The sequence below is a fragment of the Carettochelys insculpta genome, chromosome 26 (assembly GCF_033958435.1).
Source record: "Carettochelys insculpta isolate YL-2023 chromosome 26, ASM3395843v1, whole genome shotgun sequence".
Taxonomy (NCBI): domain Eukaryota; kingdom Metazoa; phylum Chordata; order Testudines; family Carettochelyidae; genus Carettochelys; species Carettochelys insculpta.
This window is the reverse complement of record NC_134162.1, coordinates 14,937,637-14,951,017: the sequence shown is the minus strand read 5'-3', so window position 1 is coordinate 14,951,017 and position 13,381 is coordinate 14,937,637. Positions and strand designations below refer to the sequence as shown.

The following is a 13,381-nucleotide window of genomic DNA, read 5'->3' as shown; positions in this document are numbered from 1 at the left end:
TAGAGGCAACTGTTTTACTAGTCATTGGGTTAACTGGAAGGGTGACATACAGCATTTCTGGGGGGTGGGGGGAGGATGAGTCTGCACTGCAGCTTCCATAGAGAAATCTCTCCCAGTGTGCTCAAAGCAAGAAACACTTCTCTTTTCCACCTGTGCACAGTAAATATCAGTTAAAACAGGACTTGGAATGGTGGCTTTCACTCCAAAGGAGAGCAAAGTACTTCACATAAACACAATTAAACGGACACAGGGATGGAGTGTTGGCTGCATCACTCCAGTGCACTGCTCTAAAGGGGGCCTGTGTTTCAGCATGTCAAAGAATCATTCAGCCCATGGAAGCTGCAGAGGGAATTTAGGTCAGCAGTATGCAAATACAGGCTCTGGAACCTTACCAAGAGGCTGGGTTACCATGCTTCCCATGCTGCAAGATGCAGGAGCGTTAGTGCTGCAGCCCTTAGACAGCAACGTGCCCTAGAAATACGTCTGACATACCTGAAATGCTAGAGAGCCAATGAAAGGCACGGATGGCATGGATTTACTTTTACAGTTCATCTCAAAGAGAACACTTCTCGGAGATGTCCATGTTCTCCACCAAATTTGTTACCTACACTAATTTCTTTAGCCTTTCCAGACTTCAGGGACACACACACCTTTACCCAATCTGCAGTGCTCAAGGTGTGACCCTATTACTTTAAACTCTCACTGTTACTCAATTCCTAGGGCTCAGGATATAATTCCCTGCAGGTCTGCATGATCTATGCCACTGAAAAATCCTTACACAGTAATATTCTTATTCTCTATTTATTTACAGTTACCAAGAAAGCAGAATACATGCTAAGCACACAGTATCATGCTCACCAGTCCTGATAGGGCAGGCACACTTCCCCTGTTGGGACAGACAAAGTCAATCTCTGGATGCTGGTTGCTGCACCTCAGGGTCTGGCATTTCTGGTCAGGTTCTCCCTTAAGGTGTTTCTTCTTCCTGCCTTCCTTCTTCCCTTCCTGCTTTTTCCTTCTTGGACCCCAGTTGAAGTAGTGAAACTTGACTCCTGCTTACCTATAACTTGACCAACTATTTTAGTACGATTTTACTAACCAGTCATAACATGCTGTAACAGAATTACCTAACCAATCATATCCCACCACTGTTTTACACCTAGCAAAATTAATTATACAGCAGATGGGCGCAATTACAAACCAGACAGAGATTATACCGAAAACAGAAGAAAAGTGAAGACAATCATCATAGAATGGTGATTCCACAACCCCAGCTACTGCTTGCTTGCCAGACAAAATGCTGTTAACTAAGTTTTCTTTACCCATCTTGAGATCTGTTTATCTGGAGACAATGGGTGGCATTAGGATGTCGTCTCCCTCTTAACAGTTTGATTTGACACTATTGTACTGAAACGTAGATGGAATGTGAGTCTATGACCTGTAGCTTCACAGTTAATGTCCGCTGCTCTTTACTCTGGCTGCAGAAGAGCTCTAAGCCTCTCAGTATGGCTATAGAGAAACCATAATGGTTGTACCGTTACAACACCTTTAACCCCCAGCCCTGAAGGCCCTGAGCAAGGCGGGGTAAATCTTCTACTATTTACCAGTTGCCAGGTCCAAAAGCACTTTCAACTCAAATGGATTCCAAAGCATCCAAACCTGGCAGAAATAGGCTTACGAATAGTGATGGATAATTTTCCCTAGGCTTAACTATCTCACTGGTGGACATGCAGCCCAGTGGGGCTCTTTTTGTTGACTGTTGCTCACACATAGGGTTGCCAGATTCCACTGGTTTCCTTCCAGGTGGGTTTTTTCCTACCAGTATTACTAAAGCACATAAAGCCAGGGCACATGAAGTGAGGCGCGTGCTGATTATACACAACATGGACTGTGAAAGCCAAGTGTGCTGTGTGCAATCAAAGCGCTGCTGTGGTTCAGTTGCACACCCTGCAAATTCTATGTATGCAAGCACAGTTAGCAAGACTGGTAACAGAGAGGGAGCCGTGCCAGTCTATACACTATCAAAACAAAAAGCAGTCAAGTAGCACTTTAAAGATTAGCAAAATAGTTTATTAGGTGGTCTGAAGAAGTGGGTCTGTCCCACGAAAGCTCACCTAATAAACTATTTTGCTAGTCTTTAAAGTGCTACTTGACTGCTTTTTGTTTTGTTAGCAAGACTGGCCTATCCTGGGAGACTACCCTGCTAACAACAATCTTGCGGCCCACTCACATGCAAGGTTGCCTGTCACTGGTCCAAAATGACCTAAAAAAACCATGTGTTTCATACCTATATCTAATTAATTAGCATAGTTCACAGCAACTTTCAGATTTAAAGCAAGCATTAAGTACAGAAACATTCAATATGCTGGTCATTTGTTAACATATTCAACAAAAATGAAACCCAGATAGATCAAGCCACCTTAATAGACGCAAATACAACATGTTGTGTCTTCAGGCTATCTCAAATCACTGTTGTAAGTATTTTAGGCAACAAAATACCTTTGGTTTGGGAAGCCGCAACCTTGCATAAGCAGGAGGCTCCAGGACATCTTCCCTTTGTGACTGTGTAACGTGTCAAAAACAGATATTAATGATGTAAAAGACAGCTTGATTACCCCCAAGTACCATTTACAGGTACACATCAGGCCAGGCACACACAGAACAATTTTTTAAAATTATTTTCTTGCACAACAGTCAGATCTTAAAAATAAAATACTTTATTGATAGTATGAACGTTTAACACGTTTAATGCTGTCAGCTATAAAAATGATTAAAGACTTCTGCTTGGTACATTTGGCTTTACAAATTTACAAATGTTAACGAACACTAGTGTATGCATTTTATACTTCATTATAGCCCCATCAGCCTGTGACAAAGCTCTGCACCAATGTGTGCTTATAACTAAGATGTGACTCATAGAAGAAAATTTTAGTTGCTTCCACACGCAGAATCTACATCAAAAATTTAAATATTACCCCTACCTTTCTTGTTGGATTAGCTGAATCTATTTTAATATTTGTGCTTAGTTTATCTCAGAAGATAGGCCACTAGCAAAAATACACATTTTTCTCTTGCATTCCCCCTCCCTGTATTACATTGCAGAAGAAATACAGTATTCAGTGCATTTCCTAAGAAATAAACTTCACTATAGTATATATCTTTATATATATAGATTCATATAATAAAGAAATGGTATGTCACCACTTAAGATTAATGTAAAAGCAAGAGAACAGGTTAGAACAGTTGCTGCAACACACTCTGTTTTAGATTACTCTAGCTAAAAGCCATTCACCCATTAGCGTTCAACACTTACTCTTATCTGGAAAAAAACTGCTGTGGTAAGATCACATTTTAAATGTACTTTCCAAGAGTCTCTACCTATTTAGCTACAGGGTGCTCCTAGTCTCCTACTCTTGGTGCATATGGACCATTACAATTAAATAGGAACAGTGGTGCATAGATTTATTATTTAGACATCTATAAGAACGTATCTAACCATGTCCATTGTATATGCCAAAGCTCTATCATCTGGGTGGGACACAGAAAGGCATTGACTAGGACAGTATCTACTAAAACAGCTCAAGAACTCTGAGGTCTTATAGAATAAATTTTAAAACTGGAAGAGTACTACAGGCTGAATCTTTGCACTCTAGAACTCTTTTGTTCGGCAACATCTACAATCCAGCACGATTTCAGTTAGCTGGATTACCATTTATCATGGGTGTGGCCAAGTTTCCTATGGTTCCGTAAACTTTGTATACAGCCACCAGTCCAGCCTGCGCTGTTATTTAGCTGTAATTTACCCTTAAATGTCTTCTAAGAGCCCACTAAGCAGTGGAAGTGTTGGTAATGTGCTAGACCAGTGTTTCCCAAACTGTTTTCCGTGGAACAATGATGTTCTGCATGATGTGACTAGGTGTTCCACGAAAAAATTTTGATGCTAGTGATATTCTTCCTTCTAAAATATTAAATATGAAATGATGTGCGTGTCAAAAATACCAAGGCATTTGAATAGTATTTAGAGTATAGCTATATTAATATGTATAATGCATTTGTAACAGTATAGTTGTTAGGTGACTCATGCCAAAACAATCAGTCAATCTGGATTGTTTCGGGACAAGTTGTGTTCAGAGAAATCATGTGATGCTGCACCTGACATGAGGATCCAACTCTCCAGCCCCATTTCTACTATTAAGCAGATTTGTGATTAAAAGATGCAAAACACTCTTCCCATTAAAAAACTGTCAAATATTCCTTATTTTTATTTTCCAGTAGTTTCCTGTAAAAATAACAAATTCATAAACACACAAAATTTAAAAATATTCTTCCATAACTAATTTGTTTTGCATTTCTTTTTCAGAAAGAATGTTTTTAAGCTTTAAGGAAGGACAATCCTTTCTATTTATGTACAAAAGAATGACACTAACTATCCTTTTAGCTGTTATATTGATGATTTGGTTTGGATTTGTACTTAATTTTTAATTTGCATACCTAATTTCAGGGTTGCTAACTATCCTCCTATCAGAAGGACATTAGTTGTTCATTCACATGATTTTGTTTTATTTTTGTTCTTTGCAAAATAAAAGATATCTAAAAAACAACTCTTTCAAATCAACTTTTGAGCATTATGTGCAGCAGTTTTTTGGTATGAACCCTTCCCTCCCCTCAACTTCCCCTGACCGGCATGTGTATGTTCCACCAATACATTCCAAGTCCAAAAGTGTTCCATGGCCAAATTAGTTTGGGAAACGCTGTATTAGACCACACTGACCACCTGCAGTCTGGCAAACTCCCTCGTTCGGCACCAGTCAGGTCCTGAGGGTGCCAGACAAGAGTTTCAACCTGTAGTATATCATATATAGGAGTGCATCCCCTCAACCACTGCAGGAATCTTTTGTAACAATAATGGGATCAAGTGCTTTGTTTAGTTGAATGCTGAATAACTAAAACAATGGAGTGAGCTACCAAGTGTGGGAAACTCTTCTCCAGATGTGGGTGGCATATTGCAGTAGGCAGTATGGTTACAAATGGACCTACCCCGAGCAGCAAAATTGATTTAGAAGTTTAGGATTAGACTCTCCAAATTGTAACCCTGATCTCTGTTCTCTTTATCTTGTTACATTTAGTGTCCATTACTGTATCTGAATGTGAGTAGCATATGAAATAGAGGTTTGCAGCGAGGTCTGCAGACTCACTATTTACTCTAAAGTACAGTGAAAATTACTGACTCTATTGCAAATTCCTTCAACATCCACTACAGGTCCAAGCTACTGATCAACATAATGTCTGCCTCACAAAGTTAGGCAAAGTTTTGTTTTTTAATTTAAAAAAATCACAACCGTGTTCTCGTTTTATAACCTTAAAATGTATTTCTACCTTTTCTTTATGAATTATGGACAACTTCAACAACATAACCAAACTAAGATTTATATATGTATTGTGTGTAACATGTAGATGAATGCATCTATATATACATATATGCATATCTATATATGAAAGAGAGAACAATTTGGTTCCACAGCTGCAGCCAATGAGGCTAGCAAACTGATCAGTAAAATCTGTCAGTCTGACATACAGTATTGTGACAAAGTGAGCAAATTAAGTTATTGCTTTTCATTATAATAAAGATTCCATCTTCCTCTACAGAATGACCAGCAATTTCTCTTTTCAAGTAATAGCAAAATCCTTCTCTCAAAAGTTCAACACTCAACAGTAGGCTGCTTGAAGAATTTTAAAAATCAAAGGTGAAGCACCAGGAATGAATCTTTAGCTATTTAATCTACAGTGAGACATCTGTGTGGGAAATTTATGAAAGGCAGGAAAATTGGTACCCTGAAGGTATAATGTTGCCACTGCTTTTGGACAACTCCACTGGAAAAGAAAATGGGTTGGGTTGCACAGAGCTGAACAGTAGGTCCAAATTCTACCCTAACACATTCCTGTGCATCACCTGCCTCTGATGCCAACGGGAGATACCGGGCAAAACTGGGGGCACTCTGATGGTTACCTTTGAAAGATTTTCCTTCTGTAGCACATAGTTTGTACACTTGATTTAAGAACAATTGGAAAGGATTAAAAGCAGTGTTGATTTAAACATTCATGATTCACAGAAGAGCTGTTACATCTGTGGTTAAATGGTCCCTTTTTTGTTTTGTACAGAGAACCACATTCATATGACACGCTTAGTTCAGGCACTTTTTATACAGTGTTCATCAGGAATAAAAATCTGCACAAGTTATTTCTGCATAATTTAAAATGAATCGTTCAGTCCCATTCTAGTTTGCTAATCAGCTCCAAGCACAAAATTTTCTCTCCCCCCACATTTAATTTCACTGCTGACATAAGACTCCATTAAAGGCTACCTTACAGCTCCACAGTTAAGGTTTATACATCACTATAAAATCATTTCCTATTTTTAAAAAGAAAATACACTAAATGTATTACAGAGACACGTTCTGCTACTACCCAAATAAATAACATGGAGTGGATAAAACAGTGTCTTAGCTGTAGGGTGCTAAGCCACAGGCTGCCATATTCACATTTTCTAACCACTAGCTATTAGGTGGCAACAGTATCTCGATGTCTTTCCCATTGGCTATTACAGTATTGTTAGAGCAGCTACTTGCCAAGTCCATGGGGGCACCAAGAGAGGATGCCTGAGAAGGGGTTTTGGTCAGCGGTGTAGGAGTTGCTGGGGACTGAGCCAGGCCAGGTTTCTTTGGAGGAATAGGTGGAGGATTCCCCCTTTCTGCTCTAGGGATTGTTGGTGATTTAATTCCAGGAGACAAGGGGCTCAGCGGACTAGAAACTTTGCCTGAGCTGGACTCGCTTTTTGGACTCACTGCATTTGCCAGATTCCGGTAGTCTGTGCCAAAGGGCGAACTATTTGGAGAGACTGGCTTTATAGGTCCCTGCTGACTGGTGAATCTGGAAAGAACCTGAGTGACTGTATTGCGTGCTAACTGTTTGGCAGCAGAGTTGTCTGCAAGAGTAGGAGACAAATCCCTGGATGGTGGGCTCTGCAGGCCACTTGACTGATGGTCCTGATCAGCCTGGGACTGAAATTTGTGTCTGGCAGCATGGAAACGTTGGTTGATCCCCACCTGGTAGGACGACTGATAACCAGGGCTGTTTGCTGAAGCTCCTACTGAGCGTTTAGTCAGAACTGGGGATGAGCATGGAGATGACGACAGAGATGATGCGGCTGTGCTGCTGGGAGAGACAGATGTCCCACCAGAAGAAAGCTGTGGGATCAAGTGCACAGGAGATTCTGTTCTTACAGGAGAACTTCCATTCTCCACTACGCTTTCTGGGACTGGCCCAATTGGCTTCTCTCTCAGTGGCGCCTGGTCCTCCGCTAAGTTTGTCTGCACTAGCTCACCACTTGGTTGCATGTCTGTGTCACAGTGCCCATTTGCTTTAGTATAGGCCTGGGGAGGTGTGGCAGGACTGGGAAGGGTCACATGTGCAGTACTGCCCAGATTGATTTTGTCTACCTGGAAATTTTCTGTTTGGCAAGACACAGACTTCACCATTGGGCTCTCTGTTGCTACATCTTTGGACATCACCGAGGGGTTTTGCTGTGAATGCTCATCAGGGTTGATGCCCTGGGAAGGAACTTCCAATTCTTTCAAGGCTCTTTTCAGGCTCTCCACCTCTTCCTTGAGTGCCTTTGTCCGATTCTCTTCTCGGTTCAGCTTGGCTCTCAGCTGTTCTCTTTCGATGTCAAACTCAGAGAGCTGCTTTTCCACCTGTGCTTCCATCTGCAAACCCCGCTTCTTCTTGGAGGCCAGCTCCTCCTCCAGCTTACTCACTTTGCTCCTCTCTTTCTCCAGTTTCAAGCTGAGCTCCCCTGCCTTCTGCCCCTCTTCCACTACTTTGGCTGTGGCCTTCTTGCACTCCAGCACAAGCATGGAGGACAGCTGCTTGTGGCGTGCCCTCTCTTCTTCCAACTGGCTTGACAGCTTCTTCTGCTCCTTTTCAAATTTTTTCACTTGGGTCCTTTCAAACTCCAACTGGAAAAGAAGACAGAGGGGTTCTCAGAGGGAATGAATAAAGCCTCACATATGCAAATAAGGTAACTTTCAATACCCCACAGAACTAATGTGGTAGAACCGAAAATCTGAAGATTTTCTTATCTACTGATCTCACAAGCTTTCAGTAACAGAGGGCCTCAGTAGCACCAAACACAAAGCAACATGGTTCTCTGTTCACCTTAGGTGTCTGTGAAGTCACCAAGTCCTGCATGGCAAAGACCTCAGATGTTTGTATCACTTCATATAGTCACGGGCTGGAAATATTCAGTTTTTTACATTTAGTGTAATATATACCCGTGGTCACTACATGGAAGCTTCCTTCCAAGCTCCCTCTTACTGGTTTCTCCCTCCCTCCTTAATTTGCTTTACAATGCCATTTAGAAATATTTATGCAGATCTAAGGTCTACACCTTTCTATTGTTCTTGTGTTACAGATAAAGCATTAACATGAACTTGCACTACTGTTGCTCTCTGAACAAAGTATACCCTCCACCTCTTCCTCGAGTGCCTTTGTCTGGAATACCTTTGAACAGAGAACCCACTTCCCCTTATCAGAGGCGCAGCCGAGTTAGTCCGTATCTTCAAAAACAACAAGTAGTCCTGTGGCACCTTATAGACTAAGGGATATTTTGGAGCATAAGCTTTCGTGGACAAAGACCTGCTTTGTCAGATGCATGAGTGGGGGTTCCAGAGGAGGGTCGAAATTTACAGGCTAATAAAAAGGAGGGAGTCCCAGTCAAAAGGAGAACCAGAGTTGACAAGGTCAATATAGTCACGGAGGATGTGGCCCATTATCAGCCCCCTATTAGTTTGGGAGTTCTGCACTAGCAATGCAACGTTGTCAGAAAACCACAGGGTGGGCCACAGACAGTTCTACCTTTAAGTTCAGCCTGCTTCCTGAGCAATTTATCCTTTTAAGGCTGAAACAAGCTTTCTTAGCTTGCAAAGATTTTAACTCATCCACACACAGAAAACTGGGTGAAAGCTGGTATTTTACATATAGTTGGCAAAAGCCAAGAAATGTAGAAAGTCATATCCTTAATAGAAACAGTGTTCAGACCCAAGCTGTGCTCCCTGTAAGCTGAGCACTTGGGCGGCCACTCAGGAGAGATTCAGGGGCTGCCCAGCTGATTAGCAGAACGCCTACAGCCACGCACAGTGGGCAGAGTGTGTTTTTACTGTGGGTGCACATCTGCATATGGACATCCACATATGTACGGAACAAAATTTATTCTGCTCATGGATAAAAAAAATTCGAGGCCACACTGGACAGAGGTACTGCTTCATCACACATGCGTAGTGTAACTGTGTTCTGAGTCAGCTTCCTCTGAGGATTATTAACTCCTAAACTGCACCTGCTGAGTCAGCCGCTCCCGCTCCTTCTCCAACATGTAGGTGACGTCATCTCCTTCTGCTGTGTCTTGGGCATGCCGCTGTCTCTCTTCCTCAAGATCCATGATCACCTTCCAAGCACAGAAACACTGACACTTCAGTCATCTTTTCACATGTTTTTTACATTTACATACATGCTCATAAAGGTCCAGACACTAAATGAGACCTCCAAGCAACATTAAGGTCCAAATTTCGACAGAAGAGTTATAGAATGTCTCAACATTCAAGTACATGGACATAAAGCTGTATATGTGGGCAGGCATATTTTAGATGATGTCATAGCCACTACCTTGCACAGACCTGTAAACCAAGTACCAGCTGAGTATCGGCTGCAATTTTTTTTTTTTTAAACAAAAACCACACTTGTTTTTGGACAATGGCTTTTAGTTCCAATCAGACACCAATCAAAATTCATATGTACTAATTTTGTGCAGCTTCCCTTATTTTACTGCTTGCGGCGTCTACGTTGGTAATAAATACTGCTTTGACTTCGTTTGAAGAGAAACAAAAACAAACTAACAAAAAAAACCTGATTGTCACCTTTCCAAAAGCTGAACTCTGCCAACTAAGTACACTGAAGGGCAAATAAATTAAATAGTGTGAGATTCCAGTGAGTCCAGGTCAGTGGAACCTCTTGGTTGTCTTCATACTTATGTGCCGCCTTCCTCTATGAGAGAGACAGGTTAAGCCAGATAAGCACGGCTCCACATAGGTGGGGCCTCCAAATAGAGTGTGTCCAGAGCTTGTGCCTTTACTACACATTCATGCCTATTTGGAAGATAGCAAAAGCAAAATTAGGTATTTTTTAATAGGCCTGAAGAAAAGCCCTTGTTAAACAATATTTTTAGAGGAAAAATATATACACATATTATAGAAATCAGTAAGGGAAACTTCAATTCCACCAGGACCTACCAACTAATTCAATTTCTTTTTAAAATGAGCAAATCTAGACCATTCAGTTAAGCCATAGTTTTATGCCCTGTTTGCTCTTAGAGCTCTGCATAGCTGTGAACGGGAAGAGCTTTCTGTGTGACTACAAGGAAATGAAAGGTTTAGTTCATACTCTACTTCTGCATTCTGAGCAAGCATTTCCTCTATATTTTCCACAGATCTCCCATTAACAGAACTGCAGCACATGTATCCTTGTATTTACAATACAAAATCGTTACTGACTGCACAATATTAAGTAATTAAAGCTTTTTAAAGCTACAAAGCCAGAGAGCTTAGCAGTTACAGGAGCTCCTTTTGCATTTAACTTTTACTCTTTACCACACTAAAGGCAACAACATACTACTAAAACATACTGTTTTTAGTGAGTTCTAGAGAATTTAAAACCTACCTTTCTGTGCCTGCTTTCTGCAGCAGCTAGTTGAGAGAGCATTTTTTCCTGCATGTTCTTGCAATGTTTCATCACTACTTTTAGGATAGACAAAGGATTGGCACAAACTGGTTGCTTTTCGCTATGATTTGCCACCTTCAGCATTTCAAAATCTCTCTGCAGAGCCATTAATGGGTCACTGATGTTGTACTTTCCATAGCGTTCTTCAATGAAAGTGTTTCTGTGCTGAGCCTGAAACATATGAATATGTATTTCAGTTTATTAGAAGGTGGTAACTGAAGAATTGTATGGAAACTCACAAACAGTTTCTCGATACAGGTTGAACCTCTCTAATCCTAAACTCTCTTGCCCAGCAACATCTGTAATCTGGCATGATTTTAGTAAAACAGATGACCACTTATCATGGGTGGGGCCAAGTTTCCTGTGGTCCCATAAAGTTTGTTTACAGCCACTGCTCCCCGCTCTCAGTGTTCTGTGCTGTTAGCTAGCTATAATTTATCCTTAAATGTCTCTAAGAGCCCTGTAAGCTGGGGAACTGTTGGTAATGTACTAGAAAATACTGACCTCCTATCATCCAGCAAATTTTCTCATTTGGGACCACTCAGGTTCCAAGGGTGCTGGGCAAGAAGGGTTCAACCTATAGAACAAACACTCCTTCATATTTTGTCTCAGGCATAGAAGCCCCTGTTGCTTGGCGGCAAGATGTGAGACACACCTCGCTCTCTGCTTAAGGGATAAAAGTATGTATCACTGCATTCTTTATCCTGATGAAAAGTACCGGGTTAACAGCCCCGAAGACTAAAGAGCTCTACTAATCCACAGAACTGATGGACAAGAAGCTGGGGCAAGCAATACAGCAAGCTTCTTTGCCATGACAGAACACCAACATCTAAATTCTCAATTAGTGGAGCCTCGATTGCTCATTTAGTCCTTGCCATCTCCACTAATGTGGATAGCAAGAGGGTCTATAAAGGTCATGGTTTTTGTGGCAAATGAGCTAGTCTTTGAAAACTGGCCATAGTCCAAACAACTTATTTCATAACTCATGAAAAGTGATTAAATGGCCACAGCACACTTAGTTAACGCTTAAACAACTTTCCATCTTTATGAATCTCATAGACGTAGGTCAAAAAAATCCTACTGCAAAACACTCACAAGCTTTTTTTTTTTTTTAATTTGCTCAAAACCGCATCAAAATTTTTTGACAATTAAATCATTTAAGCCAACCCCAAAGCACAGCACAATATGTTGTTGAAAAGCCTAGCTTCAGCCCACCATCAAAAACCAAATTTGTTAAAACCTTGCAAATCCAACCCAGGTTCTAGAATGGGTTGAAACTTTCATCAGCAGTATAAAAGAGGCCCCACTCTCCCACCGTCAATCCCATGTTGAGCCAGTTCTCCAACAAATAATCTTCTAACGGAATGAGGAGCCATCAATCCTTTAATAAGCAGTTCACATAAAGAGGAGCACTTGGACTTCTTTAAATGTGGTGAGGACCAGTATATGCCATCCACCATGGCACACTTGCAGTTAATACAGAGCAGAAATGGGGTGTGGTGATTTTTTTTTTGATGGGGGAGAGGTTTGTTGAGTGCTGCATGGGTTACATGAAGTTTAGATTTCTGAATATGTTTGCCAGTTACCGCACAACAGCAAATCATTTTAAAAGATCAAAGCTGACCTCCACCACAAGACACAGGAAAAGAAGCTAGTTTCGCAAGATACATGGCAATGTGGTTGCAGGGGATGCGTGGGGACAGGGTCTGAAAGTAAAAATTAAACATAAAACTCTGTCTCATGTGGCAAACCACATGTAAGTGAGCCAAAGTGCAGACCCAAAAGCACTAAATTTCCATCTACATTTTCCTTCCTGCTCGAATCATCTCAGTTGAAACTACTGATGTCCATTTTTGCTTTCTCCAACAGGAAGCCACATGCAAGAAAAAGAAATCCCGCTCCAAATGCCCATGAGTTCTGATTGTAATTAAAATGCCACAGAAACAAAAAGGATTCTTTTCAACTGAAGAATCGAGGACCTCCTTTCTTCACAATTCCCCCACGGCTTACTCATGTTTGCAGAAATCAGAGTGAGGTCAAAGCTGCTTGTCTTGTCAAATTCAGTGAACTGTATTCCCCTCTACATGAACACGGCTTAAGGACTGAAACAAGGGATCAGGGGTCTTCACCAGATCTCAACTTCCCCTCACGTATGAAACAGGGCTTGTTTCTTACATTTATCTAAGTGGGAGTGTGTTTCACCAGTGGCCAAAAATGGTACAACTGTACACTTTGAATTGCACCCTGTCAAAGCCTCTGCCTCTCGGGGCAGAGGTGTCACTAGCATTCAGAATGCTCTGATGCAAGGTATCAAAGGGTTCTGAAATGATACTCCTGTTTTACCACTTCCAGAAAGCAACCACTGGCAAGGGAAGATGTCCACTTTTCCAACATGATGTACCATATTGAAACTCCCAAGCCTTCCCGTACTCTACTGGGAAAGAATGCAAAAGGAAAGGGTTCCGAACTAGAATTTCAACAAATGCCCATGTTGTTCTGTCCCTTCAATTTGTTGTAGGTATGGGGAAAAAATGAAGCACATCCAGGCAGATTCAGA

General features: G+C 41.3%; 1 protein-coding gene across 1 annotated transcript in view; it reads right to left on the bottom strand.

The window, feature by feature from the left end:
* Positions 1-785: 785 nt before the first annotated feature.
* Positions 786-13,381, bottom strand: part of CTTNBP2NL (CTTNBP2 N-terminal like) — a 43,748-nt gene continuing 31,152 nt past the window's right edge. Inside the window, exons 3-5 of the mRNA XM_074977651.1 lie at positions 10,765-10,995; positions 9,389-9,496; positions 786-8,012 (exon numbers count right to left, since the gene is read on the bottom strand). Coding sequence (XP_074833752.1) covers positions 6,549-8,012; positions 9,389-9,496; positions 10,765-10,995 — 1,803 coding nt within the window. The 3' untranslated portion in view covers positions 786-6,548. The remainder of the gene's footprint in view (positions 8,013-9,388; positions 9,497-10,764; positions 10,996-13,381) is intronic.